General features: G+C 51.2%; 1 protein-coding gene across 9 annotated transcripts; it reads right to left on the bottom strand.

Annotated features, from left to right (window-relative positions):
* Positions 1 to 203: 203 nt before the first annotated feature.
* On the bottom strand, positions 204 to 26,675 carry SGSM3 (small G protein signaling modulator 3). 9 transcript variants are annotated; one of them, XM_046907742.1, is made up of 24 exons: positions 26,553 to 26,675; positions 21,567 to 24,545; positions 20,212 to 20,304; positions 19,715 to 19,798; positions 18,406 to 18,491; positions 17,142 to 17,208; positions 15,529 to 15,737; positions 15,272 to 15,379; positions 14,391 to 14,534; positions 13,821 to 14,016; positions 13,455 to 13,600; positions 12,657 to 12,884; positions 11,467 to 11,521; positions 7,338 to 7,465; positions 6,888 to 7,043; positions 6,215 to 6,269; positions 5,725 to 5,774; positions 4,357 to 4,509; positions 4,187 to 4,257; positions 3,805 to 3,853; positions 3,403 to 3,488; positions 2,995 to 3,117; positions 1,746 to 1,806; positions 204 to 1,371 (listed from the first exon to the last, which is right to left on the bottom strand). In XM_046907742.1, exons 4-24 carry the CDS (start codon positions 19,719 to 19,721, stop codon positions 1,288 to 1,290), a joined length of 2,262 nt encoding a protein of 753 aa, XP_046763698.1. In that variant the 5' UTR covers positions 19,722 to 19,798; positions 20,212 to 20,304; positions 21,567 to 24,545; positions 26,553 to 26,675; the 3' UTR covers positions 204 to 1,287. The 9 variants fall into 9 exon arrangements, with proteins under 9 accessions (XP_046763698.1, XP_015144375.1, XP_046763706.1 ...); XM_015288889.4 differs by lacking the exon at positions 21,567 to 24,545; XM_046907750.1 differs by lacking the exon at positions 20,212 to 20,304.
* Between the last annotated feature and the right edge of the window lie 986 nt (positions 26,676 to 27,661).

Here is a 27,661-nt window from a genome sequence, read left to right on the forward strand (position 1 = left end):
GACCCTGCTGCCAGTTAGGTGAGGCTGCAGAGCTCGCGTGAGCGGCAGGGCTACCCACCCCCCCAGCTCGGCTGCCCAGGGCCCCGTCCGACCTGGCCTTGAGTGCCTCCAGGGATGGAGCAGCACAGCTCCGTGGGCGATGTGCTCAAGAAGGAATTTAGTTAGCCCCGGCCCCATGGAAAAACAAAGCCGAAGTCCAGCGCTCTCCCAAGATGCAGTTTATTTACAAACCCACAGAATAAAGTAAAGTAAGAATCTAGTGTCATCTCATGTAGTAGTTTGTGCTCACTGACAAGCGCTTTCAGTAGAAAGTCACAGACTCCATATATATCCAGAGCCACCACCACAAAGCAGCAATTCTCCACTCCCGCCTGGCGTCCCTGCCCCGCCGCAGGGCGAGGAGGACCAGTCGGTCTCCCTGAGCCGGCTCCAACCTGAACCCCATCCTGAGCTACGACAGTGCCAAAATATACACACGTTCCCGGAGTTAATTTACAGCTTTTTGGTTAACAGTAAAAATCACGTAGAGACTAAAATGACAGCATGAAACACTCTTTTAGGGGAGTGTCGGTTTTCATCTGCTCCCAGAGGAGACAAAGCCCATCCCCTGGGGCTGTAAGAGCAGTAACAGGCCGGTGCTCTTAGGCACCTCTTGTCGACATCCCACACACCAGTGTCAGAGAAGTGGGATGAGGCTGATTGCGGTTCCCTCTTCTCTGCCCTGGCTCCGGGTCGGGCAAACCCATCCAAGCGCTTCGGTTCTGCCGTCCCCCTCCCCTTGGAGGTGAGCCCTCGGATGGCACGAGGCGGGCTGCGTGCCAGCCCTGCTCCGCACAGCGCTAAGTCCCTCACCAGTTCGGTTCCACCTGCATCTGCAGTGCCACCCTTCACGGATCAAAGCCATCCCGCCAGGATTGCCTCAGCCCCACACCTACGGCAGCACTGGAAACGCTGGCACGCAGCGGCTGGGCCTGCAGCCCCTCTCCCCAGGGCAACGGGGGTAGCAGAGGTGGGGAAGGCTGGGAGGGGGCACTCATTTTTCTGGTCAGAACACACGTGTCCCTGTGCAGCATCAGCCTCGACCGTCACCTCCCTCGGGTCTGGCAGCAGTGCCACAAGGCCACGCTGCGTCGGTCCCGGGTGGACTGGCAGCCCCCCGAGGGGATTCTGTCACAGATACGAGTGTGGGGAGGGGGAGGAAGTGAAGGAAGGGGATGTGAGATGATGGGGGTTGGGGAAAGGAGTGCACGCCACGGAGAAGGCTCCCGGGGCACAGTGGGGTGGAGGTCACCCATCTATGTCCCAGCTGAAGAGGTGGTGTTTCACGAGCATGTCCTGCACGCCTTCCTTCAGCGGTTTCTTCTCCTTCTCCTGCAGGGAGGCACAGAGACCGGGGTCAGTGCATCCAGACAAGCAAGGACGCATCCAGACAAGCAGGGCCCGGGCAGCCGAGGCACACAGCATCCAGCAGAGCTGCCTTCACTTCCCACTCCCCCCCCCTGCCCCGCCCTTCGAAGCTGAAGCAGGGAGAGGCCCTGCGGTTTGGAGAGCAGGGAGGAAGGGAGGGGCCGCCACTTCCCTCTGCCCCAGCCGTGTGGGCAGTGCCCTGCCACCTGCTCCTGGGCACTGCCAAAGAAAGCAGCTCCATCTACAGCTGGCTCCAGGATGGGCTGGAGCACCAGATAGTGAGGAGAGGTGCTAAGCGAAGCCCCCGGCTCAAAAGAGGAGCAATGCTGCCTACTCACCTCCCTCTTTATTGGCAGCTCCCAGTCCTGAGACAGGCTGAAGGCAAATTTGCAGAGCACTCTGAAATGGAAGAGAGCGGTAGCAATGAGCACACCCAGAGCTGCTGCCCCAGCTACACAATTGCTCCTCAGCTTGCCCTGGAAAATTGTTCAATTTTATAGGGGTGGAGAGCCTTTTTGTTGGCACCAAAAACGCAGCACCAGCCACTTGTGGCCGGTTTCCTCCTGCACTTTGGGCTTTGCATCTTTGCCAGGCCCATGCTGGGAAGAGAAGCTTAGAAATGTGACTCAAGTGCAACCCCTACAGAGCCTGACAACACAACGCAGGGAAGCGCAGGCAGTCCCAGGGCTCTGCTACCCTGCAGACACAACGAGGGTTGTGAGTTTCTCTCCAGAAAGCTGACTGCTATCAGCAGCACCTCCGAGATTTTACACTCACTGCTCTCTCCCTGAAGTAAGAGGAGCGTCCTGACCCCTAGGGACATGTGCTACATGGGGATGGACCCAGCTAGAAGCAGGGACTGCAGAAGGGCTCCCTGAAGACAGAGATGCGGAGTTCAGCTACCAAACTTGTCAGTGTCCTCCAGGCTCGGGAGAATATCCGACAAGAATATTCTTCAACTCCTGCAGCTGTAGGATGGCCACAATCCTCCAGAGGATGAAAGCAGGAAGGAGAATGGCACAAAGCTCAGCTCCTGCTCCTAATGAGCCCCAGCCCAGCCAAGAACCAGTCCCACCGCTCCGTACGGTACAAGCAGCCTCAGGCTCACTGCAGCACAGAGGTGGAGGGAACTCCTACCCACAGCAGCGCCAGAAGCAGGGCACCTTTAGGTGTGGGCAGCACACAGGCCTGCTCTCCACTATAGATGTTCCTGCTGGGAACCATTGTGACTGGCAGAGGGTCTGGAGGGCAGGGACAGACAAGGTGGTGTCTTCATCGGAGTAGCTGCAGGGCTGACCTGCTTTTGGCTGGCCCAGAGGAGGCTGCTGACAGGAAGGTGCTGCGTGATCGTCATGACAGCTCCACAGAAGCCAGGTTCTGACCTTAATCAAGCAGGCACTGTGCATCCCATTAAACTGTCTAGACGGTCACTGCTGCCTCAGCACACAGAAAGAGATCCCTGCAGGGGGAATGTCTGGACAGCAGAAGCTACCGCTGTCTGCTGAGGGCTCAAACCCAGCTGCAGTGAGGGCCACTTCCCCGCAAGGCAGGAGGAAATCCACGCAAGACCCATAGAGACAGACGTACCTCAGCTCACACTTGATCTGGACCCATCCAGGGCTGCGCAGGAACGACCAGGGATGAAACCACTTCTCCACGGTCTGCAGGCTTGAACACAGCACCTCCAGCCACAAATGCAGCACTTGTTCACTGCAGTGATGGGGCAGAGGTTTGTTACTGGGCTGAAGCCAGGGAAAGAAGCTCTGTCCCTTTGGGACAGCCTAATTTCAGCCCCAGCAGGAGGGGGATGCCCCAGGTAAATCTACGTGGGCCACCATGACAAGCGAGAAAGAAGCAGATCCCACTCAGCGGCTGAAGTGAGAGGGGAAGAAGTCCCCACGGCCTAAGGTAGATGGAAGCAACTGCTGCCCATGGGCCTGTTCTGCCCCCTCCCGAGCACCCACAGTGTGAGGGCGATAGGTCTGGGTGACTCACTTGAGCCCAACGCAGATGAGGGAACGAAGTTTCACATCCATCTGTGCGTGTGCAGCGTCGTGCGTCATGTTCACAGCCTGAACTGCCTGGAGGGCAGGAAGATGTGGTTACCGTCTGCTCACAGCTTCACCTTAAGCTGGGCTGAGCAACCATTTCAGCAGCACAGCCAAATGCTGCCCTCCCAAGAGCTCCCCACCTTCACCCAGCACCACCTGCTAGCATTAGAAGGGCTGAGGCTGCCTGACAGTTCCATTTTCTGCCTCTCCCCAAGCACATGGTGTCTTCATGCCACAAAGGAAAGTCAAGCATCTCCCTGGAGAAGGGCATCACCCTCCAGCAGCTCCCATGGTAAACATCCCTATGTTATCAGCTAGGCTCTGCCTAGGTTGGGGTAGCACTCACCCGATAAAGCAGCTCCTCTGGAGTGAGGACTTTGCCATCTTCATCCAGCCTGAAAGGATCACAGAAAAAAGCTTGTTAGCTCAGGAACCACCCCAGGGCGCATGTAGGCCCCTCCAAACCCCAACAGTGACAGCTCCCTTGCTTCTGCAAGGGTGATCACACAGCTGTCAGAGAGCAAAATATGACCCCAGATGCAAATGCAGGAGCCCAAGCAAAAGCCAGCCCCAAGTCAGCAAAGGCATGCCAGCCTACTGACACCGCATACATGGAGGCTGGGGCGGACCACGACCTTTCCTATGGTGGAAAGCAGCAGCAGCAGTTTGGCAGGCAGACAGCAGCAGGGCACAGACACTGCTGCTCGTTGTGAAAGAAGTGACCTTACCTGTAAGTCTTGCAGAGCACGAGGCGAGAATACACAGAGTCAAAGTCCCGTTCCACTTCCCTGCTTGCAGCCTAGAACGGCGTAGGGACAGTCAGTACACACTGCCCCGCAGCCCCTTCTCCCCATCCCTCTGACAGCACTGTTCTATGAAAGGAACTGAGACATCTCACCTCTTCAATGAACAGCCAAGGATGGCAGGCACCCCCCAGCAGCGATGGCTTCTTCAATCCGTGTTCAAATATGGACTTCAAGGCAGGACAAAGCGTCCCTCGCACCAAGTCTGTCACCCCCTCTGTGACTGAGTCATCCCCAGCAATGGAGTACTGAGGAACACAAAGAATCAGCTCTCAGCAGACTGCTAAAGGGGCAGCTCACAGCTAACTCCAGTCCTCCACTCCCAGGTGCACCCCAACCATTTCCTCAGCCTCTTATGCTCCTGCTGGCTCTTGCATAAGGTGCCATGTTCAGTGCTGGCCCCCTGGGATGTGCTGGGACACCAGCACCTTCGTGCCTGGGTGCTGGACACGATACTGGTGACACCACCACCATCCTGGCAGCATTCAGCACGGAGGAACTGCTGCAGTTTGGTGTGATGCTGTCCAAGCTAAGGTGAGGTCGGGACAAGCAGTGAGGGCTCCTGGGACTCTGTCAGCTGCTAAAGGCCAGGATAAATAGGGGTACGTGAGAATTCCCAGGTCAGCTGGTGTATCACTCAAAGGTACCACACAGACACGCTGCTATCCCAGAGGACTAACAGTAACATGCCAAGATTAGAATAAACGGGATCCTTCACATTCCCTCATCTGGGAGAACCGTTCAGCAGCACAGTTTATACACACAGAGATACGTGATCTGCATTTATGGAACCAGCCCAGAGAAGGGGACTGAAGGAAGCAAGTGAGATGTCAACAATGACGTCTAACTAAGGGCTTGGGGTCTCGGGTTGGCCTTTGAGCCATTCCTCACTATCCAAATGGTGAGGAGGAGAAGGAGACTTTTCTCCACTTCTCCTGCAAATTGTGTAGGCCGACAGCTGATGATATTTATCTTTTATCAGTAGCCTTCGGGCCACAGTGAGGCATCTGCTCTAAACAGCTGGCATCTCACTGCTGCTGGTCACAAGAGGAACCATGACAGTGCTTCCTTGGGCACAGCTACTCAGACCATACCTTGTAGTGACCACAAAGCACTGCAGGACTCACAGGGATAGCCTCTAAGGAGGAAGAGAACACAAGCAGTGGGAAGCAGGCAGAAACACCGACCACAGGGTCCTGCTGTGTGCTTGCCTTTTGCTTTCTCTGCTTTCCCAAAGCTGGTCTATGGGGGCCCTGCCAGCCCAGGCACTGCACTCAGCTCCCCCCACAGTCTGTGCTGTCTGCGTGGCCAGCATCAGGAAACTGAGCAAACAGGCTTAGGAAAATAAGCTGATAACATCACCAAGTTGCTCAGTAGCCAGAGAGAGCAAACACACTGAAAGAGGGTAATATACGGCTCTTTCCAATTATGACATTACCTTTTGTAATTATTTTTTTAATTACCTCTTTGCTCCTCTCATCCAAGATCTCCACAAATTTTGCAGGAAACCAACCTACAAAGACAAAAAGATAAGCCTAACATAGACACCGAGAATCCCCTGTGTGAGAGAGATGAGAGCCCAGTGAAGGCTGGGAATAAATCAGAGTTCATAAGGTCCAACCCCAAAAAGGAAGCGAGCAGCCAGAAAATCACCAGAATTAAGGCAACTGCAGGAAGAAACCCATTGCTGGACACTGCCCACAAACAGCAGAGATGATGTGCACCCAACCACACTGTAACAGGAGAATGCAGCCTAACCTTGCTGTTTGCAAGAAGTAACCATGTAGCTGCAACCACCACCCTCATACCCTGCTGGAATACTCCCCTTGTCCCTGGCAGCTCCTCTGAGTGACTGGCAGAGCCTTTTATTAAAATACGCCAGCACAGTTGCTGTGGATGAATGCTTTGCATCCCACCCTGTTCCTTCCAGTATAAGCTGTCCTGCTCTCTCACCTCTCAGTCCATTCAGCTCTCCAACCCAACAGTGCTCATCCTTTTGGGAAATGATCTGAAAAAACAGGGAGTGGAAAACAGTTGGAGAGAGTGTCAGTGACTTGCAGCAGTGAGGAATGGAGGTGGGAAACAGAAATCTGTCCCCACAGGAGCACGTGCAGTGCCAGGAGGGCAACAGCTGCCTGACTGTGAGTGCATAATGATGAACCGCTTTTCAGCTCTTTTGTCAATGCCCCCTTCTCACACAGTCCAGGGCCTTCAACAGCAAAAAGCTACTGAACACACAATTCCATGCCCCTTTTTTCTAAGTTCCAGATGGGATGCCCACAACTAAAAGGCAGAATGGATGCTTTTAGTCTTACTGCAACCTGGCGCGTGGTGTTGAACTGGAACACAGATTGGACTAAAGCTAGCTTTGGATCAGCTGTATGGCAGCCAGAAAAGGGACTCTGTAGTTGCATTGAGACAAGACAACACAAGGAACACACAGGATGGAACACACTGCCTCATCCCCGGACAGCTCCCAGAACCACCAGCTGCTTCCCTTCGGACACCTAACTGGGCTCTGAGCTCATCTCCTCCCGTGTTTCCCCACAGAAGAGGCAGTGTAGAATCCCAAACAAGCTCAGACTGCATGACCCTGCCCTGGTTCCTCTCCCATAGGCTGGCATACCGTAATGATGTCATTCTTGCGGAAGCCCAGCTCGTCGTCATCGTGACGCTCAAAGTCCAGCAGTGCCTTGGCACGGCGCCGTCGGTTGCGGGAACAGGCCACGTAGTTCTCATGATCCCGCTGGTGGCTCTCCATACTGTAGTCTGGAGTCAGATCCTGGCAAGCACGTGGACACAGAGCAGAGGAATGAAAAACAACAGATGACGAGAGTTGGAACAGATGAGCTTAAGGTCCATTGCAACTCAAGCGAGCCTACGCATCTATGCCCAGCTGATCTACCAAAGCTCTTGACCCTTGTTCCCAAACCTTTCTTCTAACAGAAGACAACTTCCCAGCCCAGCATTCCTGCACTAGAGAAGGGCTGGGCAACCCTCACCCTCCATCTGTTACAGCTGATGCATTCTCTCTCAAGCCCACCCCCTCCAGGAGCACACAGCAGCTCCCACTCACAATGCTGCAGTTCTTGGGATCCACACACTGGAAGTGCCGTGCCACCTGCAGAATGGCCTCGCGGAGGTCGGCCACCAGCTCTGTCTGCTTGATGTTCTTGGCTTTCAGTGCCTCCAAGTCATCATCCCCTGGTGGAGCCCACACAGCCAGAGGGAAGGTGCAGAAGGGAAACAAGTATGAGATATTTTTTATTAATATTAGAAATCATTAGTTCTACAGAAATCAAACAAGCCTGACTTCGAATTGCCTGTGTTAAGGCAGGTGCTTACTGCCAATCTATTCAGTAGTGTACATAAGAAGTATCAACAAGACTGCTTCAAGTTTTATTTCCAAGCACGTGTGGAACGGAAGGATGTCAACTCTGATCTTTCTGGGCAACTCATCATGCCACAGTGCTGCTCTACTGTTTCAGAGCAGTGTCTGCACAGCAAACAGAGGCAGCTGAATGGTTGGACTCAAACCTAAGGAACTTCCAAAAATTGTCATGAACTGAAATTCTCTTTAAACTGAAACAGCTTTCAACTACTTCTAATTTTTGCTTACAGGACAAGAGCATCTTCTTCACTGAAACTTGAAAAAGACCAAGACAGCTCACTCTCGTGTCAGTCTAGAAGTGAGAGCCACAAGAGACAAGCCTCCATCTGAGACCTTAGTCTCTCTAACAGACCAATTTCAAAGGTTTTGGGTGTATACAAAGGGTCAAACAAATACAAAGTACAAGACAAAAGTTACCAAAACATCTTCCAACTTCCACTAATTCCCACAGGAGCAGTGACAGCTAGTATCTACTTATTTATACATGACAAAGATACCTACTGGTATTGATTCTTCAGACAGTTAACATCCAGAATCTCTATTGGGTACACGAAGTTTGGGCATAATGAACCACTTGCTCCTTTTTTTTTCTAAAAAGAAGGATCCAGCTTTTGTTTATAATTCAAAGTGCATTTTCACAGACCTACTTTTCCTCTATAAGGTACTGAAGAAGCGGTAGTTGGATTAACAGAATCAGCATTTAAAACACTGTGTTCTTCCATGAACTCCAATTTTTATATAAACGGCATTAGAAGGCTTGCCTTCTAATAGCATTACAGGAAGCAGTATGAATAGAATGAGCGATATAGCTGTGTATGCATGAAGAGTAGCTCCTGCTTTATCATCACACAATCATAGAATGGCCTGAGTTGAAAAGGACCACAATGATCATGTAGTTTCAACCCCCCTGCTATGTGCAGGGTTGCCACCAACCAGCAGACCAGGCTGCCCAGAGCCACATCCAGCCTGGCCTTGAATGCCTCCGGTGATAAACTGTATCTTTTAATCTCAAGCAATACTAATTAAAAAGACCAAAACTTTAGGAACATAACTGGAAGCACGGGATTAGATTTTAAATTATTTTTGTTTTCTATTGGTTATGTATATTACGAGAATCAGATTTAGATACACAGAGCATAAGAAAAAACTGACCTTTGTTTCCAGACTAGAAATAGGGTAAGACACGCTACGTCCCAGTCCAAGCAATGAAAATTAACCAAAACCTCCCTGTAAGTGACCACAGGGTGAGTAAGAAGCCTCGCTACAGATTCAAAGAGATAGACTGGAAATAGATCACGCAGAGGGCGGAAGATTAGCGTTGCTAAAACAGAAGGTGACTAAAGAAGAAACTGCTCAACCACATCCACGCTAGCTCAGTGGGCTGCCCTCATTTACAGATACTGCTATTACATCATTAGCCCCTTCTGGCCAAAATGCCATGCTCCTCCCTCCACATCCAGATGAATCCCACCCAAACATGAGCAGGAGAGACAGGAAGAAAGTTTTACACCCTTCCCCCCTTCAAATATACATAATACAAAAGAAAGCAGCTGGGGTTACCAGCAGATACACCTCGCTGCACCTGATGTGCCTGCACATATGTTTCCAAAGCAGGAAACGAGTACAAAATCAGCTGCATGTGAAAGGGCTCTATTTTGAGCCTGCAAAGCCTGACGAGCTGCATAGTTGTGCAGAGGAGGGCTAACTCTCATGCATCACCTTGTTGCAATGCCTATCCAAAAGGAAAAGGGGAGGGACAAAGGCTGTTTATGAGGGTGGATGGTGATAGGACAAGGGGGAATGGTTTTAAACTGAGACAGGGGAGATTTAGGTTAGATATTAGGAGGAAGTTTTTCACACAGAGGGTGGTGACGCACTGCAACAGGTTGCCCAAGGAGGCTGTGGATGCCCCATCCCTGGAGGCATTCAAGGCCAGGCTGGATGTGGCTCTGGGCAGCCTGGTCTGCTGGTTGGTGACCCTGCACATAGCAGGGGGGTTGAAACTTGATGATCGTTGTGGTCCTTTTCAACCCAGCCCATTCTATGATTCTATGTACATCTCGTTCTCCCCTGTACCTACTTTAATTGGTCTCTTTTCTATTCTTTTAGCAATCTGATCCAACTTTTAGAAGAATCTCCGCTACAGAAAGCCCTGGCTGAGTTGGGCCAGCATGAGCACAAGCCTGGCTCTGAGCAGGAGAGGTTGGACTACAAAGCTCCACCAGAGGTCCCTTTCAAGCAGTGCTCCAGTGATTCTACGACCCCCATTCTAGTCACTCCTGTGCCTCCTTTCTCTTTAATAAGAGAATGCAGGTTTGGGTAAGTTCTTATTCCCACCCAGACAAAGACTACATACAACAACTATCACAGGCAGCAGACAGAATCATAGAATCGCTAAGGTTGGAAAAGACCCACAGGATCATCCAGCCCAACCATTCACCCATCACCAATGGTTCTCAATAAACCATGTCCCTCAACACAACATCCAAACACCACCAGGCTCGGTGACTCCACCACCTCTCTGGGCAGTTCACAGTTAACACAGTTTGCCATCATGGACTTATCACATCCAAGCCTTCCATTCTCACACCTGGTCTGAAGTTTTCCACTTCAGTCACCTGCTGCAGACTAAAAACTTTTCTATTTTAAGTAATGTTTCAGTTCCTATGAATAGCATAAGGATAAAACCATGATAATCACTGTACATAAAATCCACTGAAATGAAAAAACACCACCAATCATCTCAGTTTCTAACGTTGATGTGTCTTGTAGCTTGAGCTTAAAATCTGTCTTGGTGCCTGGGAATAACTCCCTATCACCTCAGCCAAGGGGAGACTGAGACACAAGGAAGATATGCTCGGCAGCAAAGCTCCCTACAGATCCAGTCTGTACTGCCTGCATGATAGCATTACAAATAAGAGCTATGAGAACCTAGGTTAAATAAGCACCCTGCCTGCATTTCTTCACTTCTTAACAGCTTCACTGGCCTTGTACTACCATGTTTATACATAATGCTGTACGTGTATGTAAGCAAGCCTCTGACGTCATATGAGCTTCTCAGAGAACATCAAAAAAGCTCTTCTCTGAAAAGACCAGCAGAACACAGATGTAGATTTGTTCAGGCTACTACAGTAACTGGAGATTTTTAAACCCTGTAAATTTGGTACATTCTCTTTCACCAGAAAAACAATTTCTGCGGTGAGATGTGGCAACTTCAAGCCAGCTAACCAGTTGCAAGGGAGGTGATGACAGAGAGATTTTCAACAGAAAGGGCTATTATGAAGCCACAGAATTAAGTTACTTTAAATCTATGCTGGCTGTGCGCTTTCTGGACACAGGTTGTGTTAGCTCATAAGCAACGAGAATTAAGAATCAAAAGTGTCCACGATATTAAACTCTCAGGGTAGGAATGGAAATGAGCTTCAGTGATATTTGCAGTTATAAATTCTGTTTTATGAACCTTGATGAGTTATACATCAAACCATCCTTCCTGGTCTGGGATCTTCAGGAGAGCACAGCACACAGCCCGTGGACTGCATACAGTCTAGTAGAAAATGCATTCAAATGTCTGGCCAGCACAAGAAGCCCATCTGTGGTAAGTCACCACTTAAGGACCTACTAACTGATCCAAAATGTACATTCTAAGATCAGGCCAAAGCAAGCAAACAGAAAGCTACACTTCTTCCAGCTCATCCTTCAGTTGTGGGCTCCCTTCTCTTCTCTTCCTCTGTCCCAGTGCTCCCCTGCATTGCTCCCACCCCTCATGGCTGCTCGATCCATCGACACCACATGAAGAGCACAAGACTGCCCTTACCAAATAGCAGAGAGGTGATGCCAGATTTCCTGCGCTGAGTCCTGCGCCGCACGATCTGAGAAGGGAAAAGAGAGAACAAAGTGCACAAACTTCTGTAAGTTTAGTAAATAAAATAATCCTCCACACTGGTCAGGTCTGAGCAAGGCGTTCTGATAGGGGTTTTTGCACTCAGAGGGTGGTGACGCACTGGAACAGGTTGCCCAAGGCGGATGTAGATGCCCCATCCCTGGAGGCATTCAAGGCCAGGCTGGATGTGGCTCTGGGCAGCCTGGTCTGCTGGTTGGTGACCCTGCACATAGCAGGGGGGTTGAAACTCGATGATCGTTGTGGTCCTTTTCAACCCAGGCCGCTCTATGATTCTATGATAGCTAACATTGCAAGGGGCAGGCAAGTGACTTTGCAATTTTAGACAGGAGTTGTTCTAGTTCCAATGCAATGAATCAGCTCTATTGCTTGTTCTGCTCCATGTGCAGTGGGTTATTTATAGCTCAATTATGACAAAAGCATACATGAAGTTCGAGAATCAACTATGATTCAATTGAATAATTTCAGTTTTAATTTTACCTGTTGCCAGAAGCACTTCCACACATAATTGTATTTAAATCTGTAAGTGGCTGCTTATTACATTTTAGGATTGCAGGAGTGCCTGGTGATAAGCACAAAGATGAGTGTCAAGAATGTATGTTTCATACAGGCTTGACGAACAGGAGGTACTACGTCTGCAACTGCAGACTGTGATCTATGACGCGTTTCTTATTCAGATTCTCAAAGGCCACTGCACTCTACTTTCTGGAATCATTTCAGCACATCAGTTCCTTACTAATGGATTAATCCCAGGTCCCACTCTGCTGTATGCTTACGTTACTTCCAAGCAAATTCTGCCAAAAGTGAATGCTGTTTCCCTTATTATTTCTCATTAATGAAATGTAATGCTTTCCATCGTTACTCTCATTAATGATTATCACGATCGACATCAACGCTCCTTTCATCTGTGAGTTTATCAATCAGGACAGTCAGCAGCATTTCACTGGTACAGGCCTTCCCTTCTCTTGCCAACACCTTTTCTCTGGGTGACAGAGCCAACATCCTCTCGGATAGGAGGACCTCTTGCCCGCAAACAGCAGTTGGTTGAAATACAAAGGAATGGTAAAAACAGAGCAGCAGAGGCAGACGGAACTCAGAGCACTCACTTTGGATAAATTGTTGACAGTGGTGCTGGAGTTGAGCAGCTGCCCCTGGTCAGCAATGAGGTAGGCCAAGTGTTTGCGACGCTGGGTCTCCACCGCCACATCTGTCAGTGAGCCGGCCACGCGCATGGCCTCCCGCAGCAGCACATCTGCATCTTCTATCTGACTTGGGATGTCCGAGAGTGTGTTGAAGATTGAGGCGGAGTTCTCAGACTGGATTAGCTCATCCTCCTGCAAAGATGCAGTTGTTTTTCCACACAGAACAGTCAGCATGACAGTTACGCTCCTGAAGCTGCTCGATTCAACTATACATTCAGTGTACAGCCCAGGCCAGAAACAATGCAGGTACAGCTATGAGATTACATAAAAAAACTTCGGTAGAAAAAAATGCAGGCCAGCTCTGGGAATAGAACAGCACTTTTTTACTATTCTACTGCACTGAGATCTGCTCCCAAAACTCCATGTGGCACGTTTTTGAGTCAGGGAGGTGGTGTAAAACCAAGAGACATTTTGATTTAAATAGGATGCATTCTCAGGTTGGGATCTGGAGCGAACAGAGGGAGCAGCTGATGGGATCTAATTATGAGGAATCAAATGAGGTAAGCGGGGAAAACAGCAATCCCTGAATCTACAAAGCACCTTGGAAGTCTTCATGGCTCCCACTTCTGAGGAAAGCAAGGAGTCATCTTCCCTTGCACACTCCCAGATCACATACAGCAAGCGGATACAAAGCCTTGTTGCATCTAAATCTTGCAGTCAAATACTGAAGCGCTATAAGGAAGGAAGTGGTGGTAGTGCTACCTTCATACTGAGCATGCCCAAAGTGAGCTGGAACAGCACCAGAGAGCCCTCATAGAAGAAGAGGTCCCAGATGCGCAGCAGCAGCTTGATGTGGACAACACTAGCGAAGGAGGTGAGGAACCAGTGCAAGGTGATCAGGGACAGCTCTGTGAATAGAGACATATGCAGGAATCATGATGGGATGTCAGCTAATCAGCGGAGACAGACTCTCCTAAGTGCTGCCCTCCCAGCTTACAGATGACCATGCACTGCCCTGGCCTCCGGAGCCAGAAGGTTTGCTCCTGGCTCTGCTGCTCTCCCTCTGTGAAACAAGGGCAGTAACCTCTGCCTGCAAACCACCCAGAGGAGCCATGGGCACAGTCTTACCAATGTCATGCTCCTGGAGCAGCTTGTCCAGACGGGGTAGGTACTGTACAATGAGCTGTCGCAGGACACGCTGGTCTGTCTGCACCCCCATCAGGGTGGTACTGAAGTAGGAGGCGGGAACCAGTTCCTCAATGATAGCACACATCATCCAGAAGGCATCTTCCTCCTCCAAGAAGAGCAGCAGAGAGGCGGCCACCTGGGATTTTGAAGGAAGATTACATGCCAAGCTTGTCCTAAGAACAGGCCTCCTTCCCCACCTCCTCACATGGTCCAGTGTCTACAAGACCAATGTCTTCCTTCCTCTGCAGCAGCTCTCCTGCAGTCTCTCCCAGGGAAGGGATTTCTGTGCAGTGTAACGCCTCTTCCTCCCCCCCAGAGGGACCGAATTATTGCACACCTTTGGACATGTGGTGTTACTCTGATCCACCCTCCCCACGCAGTATGTTCTGTGTGAAAGGGACTTCCCTTCAGCTAGTCTGGAATTCATAGCATCTGGCAGCATTACCTCAAATCACCCCAAAGTAGCTACAGAACAATCCTTATCACAAAACCACTATTAAAGCAGGTTACCATGCCAGTGCCTTGGCAATATCCAATCTCCGGGTAGAGCCAGGCAAGTCCCCGTAGTATTCTGCGTAGCCGTGGCACCCCAATACTGTTCATGTTGGAGAAGCAGGCGTTGCTGGGCATTGTGCGGAGCAGGTCTTTCTCAATCTGTTGGACAGCCATAAGCAGGGAAAGGGTCAGCTAGTAGCACCTGAACAATTGCCTTCTGCTCTCTGCACTTACTTGTGGTTTCTTGCCTCAGTGAGCTCTACTTCCCTACACCCAAGTCTTTAGGCATCAAAGAAGATGGCCCTGTCAAAGCAGCTGGGGTTGATTTAATATCCTTCACTAACATGTAAAAAAAAACAGTCAGATGGCAACTTAGCGACTCCCTAGAAATATCTGCCTCCATTTACAGTAAGCATGCCGGCTGGGAATTTCATCTGCTTGGATTTCAAGCAAGGATTCCCACCATGCTTATTCCAGAGAAACCAACAATGTGGCCACACCTGTGGTAGGGGACTTGGAGGTGAACAGCCCACAGCTCCCCCTGGGCAAAGTCGTCCTTCCTTCCATCATTATCTACGTGGAAGTGCATCTACCAGTGTTTCACCCTTTGCTTCCCTCAGTGAATATCAGGAACCTGCCCAGATGAAACTGCAGTGTGGTATTCTAGCCTGCAGATAGCAGAGGTTAAACCTCTTCCCTATGAGGGAGAGGATCTGCACAGCTTCTACTCCAAAAAAACAAAGGAGATATACTCCCAATAACATTATTCAGTAGGATTCAACCAAGTGTCCTCTCAACTGTCCCTGATGCAGGTGTTAGGCAGACACCTCTTCCTCCTCATGCAGCAAATCTGGCTGTTCTCCCCAGTCCAGTCAGCACTAGGCAGCACCTCTCACCTGTTTGGCAGCAATGGTTTCATCATTTGAGCTGTTTTTCACGATATCACGATATGACATCTCTGAATTTCTCTTCTTCTGCAAGGCCCCAGACAGGCGCATCCACAGCTGGGGGACAGAATGAACACCAATAAGAGTCACTAAACCAGCTCCAGAAAGCCATGGCCTGGCAACTTCTTAATCACGAGAGAGTGGCCTCACTCCACCGTCTCTTCCCCTAGGCAGGAAAGTCAGCCCAGAGTTGGCAGAGCTCTCACCTGCGGCCTCATGCTGTGTGGGATGCCAGCCAGCACCAGGGAGCGCAGTTTGTCTGAATGTGGGAGGGTGACCTCAATTTTGTCCCAAGTGAGGTCACCCACGTCGTGGTTGTGTGTGAATTCCAGATGAGCCTGCCACTTGAGCCTCTGCTGTGGCTCCTCTGTCAGCGGGAGCCCCAGAAGCTTGCTGGAGTTTGGCTCAGCACTGTCTGCCTCAGCAAAGGGAAGGGAATGAAACAGAGACAAGTGAGAGAGGGAACAAACATAGGGTGGGGTGGGAAGTAGGACAGCCATCTCTAAAAAAGCATGTAAAAACTTTCAGGTCTTCCAGCCAGAGCATGGGAAGGCAGAGCTTGGTTTCTAACCGTCTTCTCCATGCAGCAAATGTTGTGGTCGTAAGCAAAAGGCACTGAAGCCTTAAGAACCAAGAAGCTGTCAGCAGGCCCAGGCTCTGCTTATGCATGATGTACAGCAGAGCATGGCTGGAATCCAACAAGACCCCGGCAGCAGCTATCCTGCTGGGTTTTGTGAGGATGTATAAATCAAGCTGACAAAAGCATAGCAGGCCTCAGAGGTGACAAGCAGAAAGCTGTATGTTCATGCCAGTAATGAGGCACAAAACGTTAGCTCTGGGGCTACCGAGTCATTAAAAAAAAATCTTTAATAAGAACATTGCCAAATTCACAATGAGAGAGCACCTTAACCTGAGGCTAGCTTTCTAAAATAGCTACATTAGCACAATACAGGTTTGACATAAGGCACTCCATCCTTCTTCACACAGCAGATTCCAACAATGCCATCCAAATCTTTCTGCTCACTTTATAATGCACAGGTCTATCAAATGGTATGGCTGAACAAAATTGGTCTCTCTGTCCTGTCCTCATCTCTAGGTTACTGCTCCAACAAGGTCCTCTAGGACTGTAGAGCCTTAGGGCACCACAGGCAAAGTAGTTCTGCCCCCACACTGCATGGCCTGAGACCCGGAAATCTCCTCTCAGAGCACATAAAGTAATTCCCACCATCTGATAGTCCTTCCTCTTCATCTTTGCAAAGGCAGCAAGCTGTGCCGTTCAATGCCCAACTGCCATAGCTCTCTTCACCTCCTTCTGTTTGGCCTCCTGCCTCTGGATCTTGCAGAAAAACTAGGATGTGAGTTCTTCCCCTTCAGATTGCTCTACGCTTTGCCAAGATGCTGGGATGAGTAGAACACACACTGCTGCTACTCGCCTGAGAGCTCTCCACAGGCAGCACGTGTCACTGCGCCTGCCATCAGTGCTCAGTGCTCCTGATAGCAACAGAGAGCCTGCTGCGAGCCAGCAGAGCCGCCTTTCCCAACACACCACTAATAGAAATGGTGGCTTCCTCTTCACTTCCATCTCTCCCTCACCTAGGCCACAGACATAAGAGGATGGAAAGGATTCTGCTGCATATTTGGTGCTCCAGATTCCACAAGGCCAGCTCAACTGATGCATGGCCCTTGGTAACAGTAATAGTATACAGAAAGAAGTTGACGTCTGAATAGATGAAACCTAGCACACAGTGGTTGCAAAATCATTCTGCCCAGGGCTCCACACAGCACAAACTGAAAGGGAGAGAGATGGGACTGGTTTTACCTTCCTTATCAACTCGGAAACCGAATTCGTCATAGCGGAACTCTGGCTGCTCAATGGATTCTTCCTTCTGGGGGACGTAAGGAAGAAGAGACATTCTCATCACTTCAGTACTGAGCAACTGAACAGAGACAAGCGGATACCACCCCGTCCTACACTGCCTGCACTATGCCCTCTGAGCAGCTGCACTCCTGGCCCTTTTCTTTCAGATGCCTTCCTCCACAATTCCCAGCGGGGGAGGTGTTGCACGCTGCCCCCATTTTGACTTCTCTGTGGAAGATGTGAAGCTCTGCTTTCCCACCTGCACAGTTTTCCCAGCAACCTCTTGGTACAACTACTTGAGTTGCAGCACCGTATCACAATGAAGACTTCCCCATCTGAAAGGGCAGACAGACTTCCTCATGGACCGAGGAATCCATACATCATCTACACTGGGCTCTACTGGCTGCAACTCTAAGACGCGGTAGTCCTCTGTAACCTACTGCACACACACTGCAAGTTCGGTTCCTTGCAGTGCCCCACTTCCTGCCTGCTGCTTTCAGGTTTACCCTGAAAGACAGCAGGAAGAACTGGGATTTGGATCTGTGAGGCAAGCCCATAATAGAGGCCGAAGGAAATTCAGTTCAAATCTCAACTCCTTCTATCTGTGTTCATAGTTAGCACTGGTGGTTATGATCACGAGGCTTTTGTAAGGAGTGAATGCCTACAGATGCCTCTGATTGCTGTTGGCCCACCTGCCCCTCCTGTGGGGTCTTGCAGGCACTGCACCCAGGCAGCCCCACAGAAGCACGCTTCTAGTGAAGCTCCAAAATAAGCTTCAGCTTCCTTCTCTGGGTTCAGTGGCCTCAGCAAACACTGCGGGTTAGGTTACAAAATTCCATATCTGCTTCCTTCCTTCCTGTTCTGCCCACCTGGAGGCAAGCCCTGAGGCTAGCATTTCCTGCCATGCGCAAGCCGTCCAGGGTAGCTTGATATTGACAGAGACTCCCTTTGAGTGTCAACATTTTTACAGGGGAGCAATAGTTACAAAACAGCAGAGCAATAATTCACAGAAATTTCTGTATGCTCTGCAAGATCCTCTTGCAAGAGCCAGGACGCAGTCACAAAACAAATGAAGTTTCGATAGCAAACAAGTGCCCCCAAGCGAACCACTGGAGGGAGAGCGCACCCCCCTCTTCCTTACAGCATTCAGAGACCGCCAGCAACCACCAGGGTCTCTATTTCTGTGCAGAGCCACAGAACATCCCCTCCCTGCCCAACACTGTACCTGTGTGTATTTCGCCAGGATCTCCTGCGGCCAAATGCTGGGTGTGAGTGCTGAGAAGGGACCCCCAGCAGAGGGAGTGTGATGGCCTAAACACAAAGAGAGCAACATAGAGCAGTGAGAACCCGGGACACTCAGAACAGGCTGCTACTGCAGACACTGGCATGTAGGGTCATTACTTCTAGACACTGTGACAGCTTCCACATCACCAAGGAGGTAAGCAATTTTAGAAGGTTTGAACCCTTATTGCCAAACAAAAGAAGCAGAATGGCCAAACTGAATTCTAACAAAGGGACTTCTGGGGAACAGAAATCATCCTGTGGCATCATGAGATCATTCCTCTTGGAAAAGCTGTGCCAAGTGAAGGCAACCATTAAACAGATTTATGAAGTAAATGCCTCCTATAGAGGCACTGACATTGACTCAGCAGCACTCCAGACTGCCCTGAAACTGTATCACCCAGGCAACAAAACGGGACATCGGAGCCCTCAGTAAGATGTTCAGCTGCTCCCTTTGCTGCTGAAGGGCTGGGATGTTGCTGCCCTCCCTCTAAGACTGCCAACGCCATGCACAGACAGCTGCAGCAACGTACATATGCCTACCACCTTGGTGTTCTGTGTGCAAAGTAAGCAGCCTCCCAGAGGTACTGTTCCCCTTTGAATAAAAGCAGACATTGAGTTTTGCAACTGAAGCAGACAAGCACATCCCAGGTCTTACATTGTGCACATCACCACAAAGGTTTACTTGGCTTTGAAGTACAGTCTCCCTTAGGGTTTTCTCTGAAATAAGCAGCTAGCTCAGGAAGGGAGGTGCAAAGACATGGGGTGGGACAGTTCCATTGCAAGAGGGGTGTGCTGGAGGAGACCTAGTATTAGTCAAGCTTGTAACTTGGTAGCCCACAGTCAAATTCCAGTAATTCTTCAGCCTTAGAACTACCACTTTATAGAATAAATCTCTCAGGTCATAAGCAAGCCTCCTACTTTGAGGCAAGTCCTGGGAGAACAGAACTGAGCAGGCCTTATGAGAAATGGGGAGGCAGACTTCATCTCATCCTCCTCCTTCTTCTGTAATTCAATGGCTGAAGCAGCTTCTGCAGGCTTCAGCACAGGGTAGAAGAAGGAACTGCACTCCCCTGGGCAAAAAGGCAGCTAGATCACAAAGAGCTGGGCACTCTCCCTCCCTCCACTTCAGGCAGAGTTGTATGTTAACACAGAGAGCGGCTGCTGGAATCAGTAACTTCCTTTTATCAAGCTGCAGATGAAGAAGAAGAAAGCCATCAAAGAAGGCATCACGCCCATTTCTGCCTGCTCACCTGACATTGTGCTAGGTAAGGCCGAGGGGCAGGGGCTGTCAGCAGGTCCAGGAATGCTGTTCTTAGGGGTGAGAGGTCACTGTCCTGTTACAAACAGAAAAAGGAGAGCATCAATTAGCATCTGAGAGCACAGTGAGGGACAGACACACTCCTCCCCCGGCACAAACTCCTCACAGCAAACTCCAGAGACTGGAATTCCCTCTCCATTTCACACCTATCAGCTAAAAAGAGCATGGTATCACCTACCAAATGCTCTGTGAAGCAGCAGCATTGCTGACTGAAAGAATGCCAAAAATCAAATCAAAGTCCATCATCTTCTCCATCACAGATTCTGATTCCTATTCAATCATGAACACTAAGAAAAGCAGATGGCGTGTCACCATGCTCTGAATTTACTGCCCACGGTGAAGGGACCAGGGTGGTGAAGTGAGTTTGAGATGCAAGAAGCCCCCAAAAGATCTCAGGAGCATCAAAGCAAAACACAGGAGCACACTTACTTGGGAAAGAACCTGGGAGAAGCTAATGCTCGCATGCTTTGAATGGATTTTCCAGCTTCCCTTTTCAGTAAAGCCACTTCTGACTGCAAACCACTGCAAGAAGGAATGCGAGGGATTCACCCAGCAGGCCTTGTCCGAGTTGTTTACAGTGCTCAGCAGTACAAGGTTATATATCTCCAGCAAGCACTTGCAGCCTACAAGTGGCTTGCTACGGCGCTCCGAGATAAGCAGTATAAAGGCACCTGCATCTGAGAACGCAAATAAGGCTTCTTCCCCCCAGATTTAAGCAGCTCTCTGCGTGAGAAAAGCTGGTATGGCTGCACAGATGCTGACCTTCCAACACCAACCCTTAGAGCAAAACAGAAGCAAGCAAGCAAACAAACAAAACCAACAAATCAAAGCAACCACAAGTCCAGCTTTTGTTTCTGAGAAGCTGCCATGCCCACGCACGGCCAGCTGCTTACCTGTGAGTTCTGTCCTGCCCCCCACTGCTGCCTGTTGCCCCAGCTCTGTTAGTGCTGGGTTTTCCCTCAGCAGGTAAAGCCATCCCAAGGATAGGAAAGGAGCACCTGCGCTCTCACTTCGCGTGGCAGCACTCAGGGTGAGCACAGCAAGCAGGTAACTGCTGACGGTACTCCTGCCAGTGCATTTGGAGGCTTTTTTCTGGCTCCCCACTGCCCTGCCACCACTCCGGCACGCTCAGCGCCTCAAACCCCCAGGTCACCATTAACCTTCATGCATGTACAGTCAGTGCTGAACCAACCTGTCACGGAGAAGCCAGGCCGGCGTTAGGCACGTACACAACAGAACACCCCGCAGCCACTGAACGAAGCACGGCGTCCAGGAAGCAGGGGAGGAGTGCTGAGGTCCCTCCTCATCCCACGACAGGTGTAGCAGAGGGGAACACCTCCCCCTGCCCACGTCATCGCTCTCCTGCCGGCCCCGGATACGAGAGCAGCTTTTCCTGCCTCTGGGCCCTGTGGAAACCTTCCCAAAAGCAGCCAGCTGGGATCTGGTGCCGGCATCGCTGGCCAGGACAGAGGGATGTGACCCTACAGCAGCTCTCAGCTCTTTTAGCCAGCAGGCAACCAAAGGAGACCCCGTGAAGCCAGTGAAAGCGCATGCATGGAAACAAATGGCAGCACAGCTCCCAGTTCACCGGGGGACAGCCAGAAGGACAGCGTGTGTACCTGGAAAAGGTGCTACAAAGGAAGCTGCAGCTGTTTGAAGCTCTCCAGCTGCAGCAGCCCTGCCAGAGTCACAACCACGCCACACAGAAATATACCCGTTTACTTTCTTTTCCCTGCAAGCGTCCTTTAGAAATGGATGTTTGCAAAGGAGACCTGCAAATTTACCTCCACTTGACAGCACCAGGCCTCCTCTGGACAAACTTGCCCTTCCACACAGCTGCAATGCGAAAGATTTCAAATACCTGCCTTCCTGCAAACACCAGATAACAATCTCCTGCTGCCTATGTTTTACTCGCTTGGCTTCTTTTGCCACGTGATCTCCACTTAACCCTGTTGTGGTAGTGCCTGGATGCGCTAGGCATGAATCACAGAGCCATTACAGATGAAAAAGACCTCTAAGATCACCCAGTCCAACCGCCAGCCCATCCCCACCATGCCCACTGACCACGTCCTCAGTGCCACATCCACACGGCTCTGGAACACCTCCAGGGACGGTGACTGCACCACCTCCCTGTGCAGCTGTGCCACTGCAGCACCGCTCTTACTGAGAAGAAATTGTTCCTAGTGGAGCAATGCTGCCTGGAGCTTTTCAGTAGGATCTTTATTTTGGCACAAAAACTCCTTCCCAGGCGTGTTCCTCCCCTGCCGATTTTAACCACCATGCTGAATTTGAACACAGACTGTCAGTTGGCCTCCACTGCTCACTGCTATGGTCTTTTATTTACAGAGCTGTAGGAGAAGTAAGAGCAATAGCAAAGCCACAGTCCTCGCCAGGAGGCCACACGCTTCGGTGTAATTCTGGAAGCCCCTTCCAATTCAGCTTTTAGAACCCCAAGTAGATCGCGACCAATTAAACATACAGAACCTCCTTCTCTTACAAATGAAGACAAAAAGCTTGTAGTGAATCAGGCAGCTCATTTTTGTGCCCTCACACTTGGGAAGCTTTGTTTTCGGAGCTCAAACCCTGACTCACCTAAATTATGGCACAGAAAGAGCCCTCTGCCTTCCCTTCCCCCAGCAGTTTCCCCTTGAGCCAGGTGAAGGCACGTCCTGGAGCCACAAATGCCATTAGTTCCACGAGTCAATATTTGCTCTGTGCGCATACAGTCAGAAGAAAAGTCCAGCTTCACAGATAAGCAGGTGAGTGAGCACAGCACTGCCATACCTCCGAGCACGGGGAAATGACACAGTAGCTTCTGGCCCTGTTACCCTGACCCCTGCCTTTGGAAGTGTGCAGAATCCCACGCAGCACTGCATGGGCTCCTGGCTAAGCATTCAGTGTGATATCGGTAAACCCAGATGACTGCAGGAAATACCTTGAAATAGGTTTGTAGACCTGAGATGTTTACAAACAATTGGCCTCACGCTGCTCCGGGTGCAGGAGGGAGGTGTCAGGGAAGCCTTCCTGCTCACTTCCAACCTCAGCTGGTGACTGGGAATGAAAAGCTGTGGGACTTCAGCTGCCCTCATCCCAATTCCCTGTAGGAATCCTCCATCAGAGGACACGACAGCCTACGGCAGGCCTAGAAGGGGTGGTAGGAGCCTGCACCGTCATGGACTGCAGCAGTGTCCCTCAGGGTCCAGCTGTCCCAGTCCCAGCAAAAGATGAACTGGAAGGAACTCTGTGCCGTGTCTCCTACCACAAGGCATCCAGCAGACTCCTGGCCGGGCTGGAAAAGCAATGAGGCACAGAAATGCTGTAAGAGGCACTGCCACGCCTCGGCTTTGCTCCCTGTACAGAGCAGTGCCCAGCAGTCTGCCTGCTGCAAGGCCAGCACGCGCTCAGACAGCCACAGGGACAAAGCCCGGCCAGCTGACACAGACGGACAGAGCACTTCCAGCTGTGTATCCGTTTTGAAAACAGGGATGTGAAAAAGCAGAATGCCGTTTCCTACTGGTTCTGCACTGGGCAGCCTGACTTCCTGCTCACAGTTGGACGTGTCAAGCTTGCTTCTACACAAACTCCCACACAACACCCACTTACGCAGAATGCAGACTTCCTGCCTATGGACAGACGTTTTCCTTGCAGAACAGAACTGCTTTATATTTTGCTAGCTGGCTCCAAAGCAGACAGCACATCCTTCACGCAGGGCGCAGCTTGAAAAGGCTTTAGGGTCTGCCTGCAGCACTTATTTCTCAATCTGGAAATAACAAAGGCTTCCCCCGCGCGGCTTAGGGGAAAAAAAAACAAGAGAGCAAACAGAACTCATTTAGGGCTCTGCTGATTCCATGTCGCTAACACAAGCACCACGCTTCTAATCCTGGAAAGTGAAGGTGTCTGGCCTTACACAGCAAAAGCCAGGTGCCTGCTGAGCACGAATAGCAGCAGAGCACCCTGTCTGTCTGCCAGATCCTTGGGATCACGAGAGGAGATCTCCCTTTTCCGATATTCCTAAGCGATGACAGGATATGTGATGTGAATACAGAGTGCTGCTCCCACTTCACAGGAGAGGGATAGGCTAAGCACTGGGAAAAGCAGCAGTGGAGTTTGTTTTCTCAAACCTACGTTGGATGAGGATGGAAGAAAAGGCCGGGATACAAACCAGCAAGGTGTCCACTCTCACCTCTCTCACTGTACAGCAAAACTTTCCCTGTTACAAACCAAAGAAAGGTAGACAGACATTACTGACAGTTACTTACAGATGCTATTATTACGTTTTCTATGTGACACTTTGACCCTGAGCAGTGACAAGCAGCATTATCCCATCCATCACATCCAGAGCCGGCCGTGGGAGCTCACCCCACACAGGAGCCTGATTTTCGAGCTGCTCTCATCCTGCTGCTGCCAGCGACAAAGGAGCAGCCTGAAGAATGGCTCTTCCATGGTACAGATGGATTTGCAGAGCTTTAGTTATCATTCCCTCGGTGAGACACAAGGAAGGCTCAGTTCAGGTCGCTCCCCTGTAGCTCTGTCGTTCATGCACAACTCATGGCAGCAAAAGAGCTCCGGACTCACCCAACAGGACTCACTTCATTTGGCTCCAAAAAATGGCATTTTAAAGACAGTATCTCCCACAGCACATCAGATTATCTTCTTTGGGGCTCCACCTTCACATAACTCAGCTTTCTGAAGCAGCCAAATAACACCCACAGCACCTTCCAGGACTGTTCACAAAGCTCCTAACACATATCTGGTTTTTGCTCCTGCAAAAATTTATTTGAGCAGACAAGTCTAATTAAAAACAAAAGCAAACGACATGACGATCGTTAGTGTATGTAACAGAACAAGACAGAAATAACCATATTTCCTGTTGCTGGGGATCAGGAAGAATTCTTCTCCAGAACAAAAGGGCTGTTAGGGTTATGGACGTTTTCTTTCATTTCTGAATCATCAGGTATTACCCAGCCAGCAAACACTGCACTGACTGGGCAGTGACAACTGCTCTCATCATACTAACGACAACGTGCCAGCTTTCTTCTCTCTTACTTCATAAAACAAATGGACTTTTTACTACCTGCAGCCCCAGCAGCACAGCTGACAAACAAGATGAGACAGGAACACCCCTCCCCAGCCCTCCCAAATATTCACCTTGAGTGAGCTCTGCGAGTCTCCAGTTTTGACTACCTGATGAAAGGTGGCAAGGAAAGACATTTTACAAGTCTGTGTGCTGCTGAGGGTACCAAGCTGAAATGCCAGGTTAAGAGCACAGAATGAAGCCAAACCTAAAATGACACAGCAGTGACCCCAAAGCTGGGGAATTATTTCAGTCCTGAGCAGCTGTGCAGCGCTCCCCTCAGCTCACCAGCTGATGCTCACTGTCGCAGAACCACAGAATGGTTTGGGTTGGAAAGGACCTTTAAGATCATCCAGTTCCAACCCCCTGCTATGGGCAGGGACACCTCCCTCTAGACCAGGTTGCTCAAAGCCCCATCCAGCCTGGCCCCGAATGCTTCATCCCCTCACCAGCGTGCTCCCTCCTCTCTACTGCTGCTGCTCATGTCTCTCCTGTGTGGAACATCTCCCTGAGATTACCAAGCCACACTGTCAGAGCATCCTAAATAGGAACAGAAAAAGGCAGCACCTGGCAGTTTAGTCTTCGAAACACAGAATTAACATAACTTCATACTAACAGGACACAACCAGACCCCGCCCTGACGTCTATCATTACACGCCGTGCCTCTCCTCGTGCCCTCCTCCCCTCTTTACTTCGTGCATCCTCCAGGAACCCACCCTTCACCTCAGCAGAGGGATAACTCCAGGGACGCTGTGCGCATCCAGACAGGGGTAATGAAGCCAATCTTCGTTCCAGCGGCTCTTCTTTCCAGCACACCCCTTCCGACTGAAGCAGCTGAAAAGCCATTCTAGAACTCAGATAATCCACTGAGCAATCGCATTCCCTTCTGCAAAAGCCCAGCAGCGCCCCACTGCTGCCAGTCCTTTTGGGGGGTTTTAAGACCCCGTTTCCCATTACTGAACAGCAGATGTTCTTAATTCCTGCAACGCTTTGTTTCTCCCTCTCATACGTTAGGGCTGAAGGACCCTCATGGCACTTCTACTACGTCTTTCCTACCGCTTGCCCCAAAGCATCACAGCACGCCAAGCAGAGCAAGATTGTTTCAGCCTGTGACTGAAACCTACACCATCAGAAGGACAGCACCTGCGTATACACGAAGATCCCTTCAAAAACCAGGAAGGCAGAGAGGTGGACACGAAGAAACTTTTCCTTCTCCCTACCTCATCAGCTCCGTAACAGGCACTCCCGGAGCACACAGCCGCTGCCCGCCGAGGGGCTCCCAGCCTGCAGGGCGCGGGCAGCGAAGGCAGCACCACAGGCAGGAGGAGCGCCCGCTGCCCGCCGGCTCCCCCGGCGCCTCACGCAGCCGAAGCCCGCAGGCCCCGGGAGTACTGCCACGTTTCCGTCTCCGTGCCACGCGTGCCGCTCCCGCCGGCTGACAGGAGACGGGCAGGCCGCCACCTCGCCTGACAGCGGCGGATGCGGAGGGCAGCGAGGCCGGCGGCCGGGGCGCGGAGAGCGGCTGTGTCACAGCAGAGGGGCGCCGTTGGGGAGCGGGGGAGCGCGACCGTTACGGAGCGGCGCGACCGCTGCGGAGGGGCGAGGCGCGGCTGACAGCCCCGCGGCTGAGGGGCGGCCCGCTGAGCGCCCCCCGCCCGGCGGCACGACCCGAACCCCGCCCCCGCCCGGCGCTCACCTGCTCCCGTCAGCGCCCTCTCGCCCGCCGCGCCGCCCGCCCTCACACGGCGGGTCGGGACCCCGAGCCGCGCCGGCAGCCCCACACGCCGCTCCGGAGGGCGCCGCTACGCGCACGCGCGGCATCCGGGTGGCGGCGCGGAGCGCGCTGGGAGCTGTAGGCAGTGCGGGGAGCGCCTGAGGCCGCCTGAGGCCCCCTGCGGGCGCGGAGGGCGAGCTGCGAAGCGACCCGAAGTGGCTTGGAATGGTCGGTTACGGTCAGTTCAGGTTGCCCAGGGCTCCATCCGACACTGGTTTGAGTGCCTCCAGGGATGGGGCACCCACGGCTCTCTGGGCAGCCTGTGCAGTACCACCCTTGCAACAAAGTATTTCTCCCTAACATCTAACCTAAATCTCCCGTCTTTTCGTTTAAAGCCATTTGTCCCTGCCCTATCGCTATCAGACAACCTAAAATACCGGTCCCCCTCCTGCTTATAAGCTCCCTCCAAGTACTGGAAGGCCACCATGAGGTCTCCCCGCAGCCTTCTCTTCTCCAGGCTGATCAAGCCCAGCTCCCTCAGCCTGTATTCATAGGAAGGGTGCTCCAGCCCTCCGATCATCTTCATAGCCCTCCTCTGGCCTGACTCCAACAGCCCCATGTTACTGTGGCGCTGAGCCCCAGGCCTGGATGCAGCACTCCAGATGGGGCCCTGTGAGGGCAGAGCAGAGGGGGACCCCCTCCCTGTCCCTGCTGCCACCCCTCTTTTCCCGCAGCCCAGGATAGTTCTCAATTGAAGTCACCCTTCCCAAACAGATGGCTAATTAAATGTTAATAGCACAAACAGGCAAAATATTTTAGTCACCATAAAACTTAACCAGCGTGTACGCCTTACTCTAGAGGCATCTGGATGAGAGGCGGTCATGGCCTGAAACTTCCCACTCCTCCAGCTACTTAATATAGCTGTCTCTTTACAACACGTTACTGCATTTTGAAATCCTCTTCAAGCAATCACAGCCTCAAGGAGGAGGGCAGGTGGCTTCTTTCAGTTCATTCTGCTTTCTGTAATTTTCTTCAGCCATCACATTTCAAGAAGAATCTGGTAATATTTAACACAGTATCTCTGAGAACCT

Source organism: Gallus gallus, chromosome 1 (genome assembly GCF_016699485.2).
Source record: "Gallus gallus isolate bGalGal1 chromosome 1, bGalGal1.mat.broiler.GRCg7b, whole genome shotgun sequence".
Lineage (NCBI taxonomy): Eukaryota > Metazoa > Chordata > Aves > Galliformes > Phasianidae > Gallus > Gallus gallus.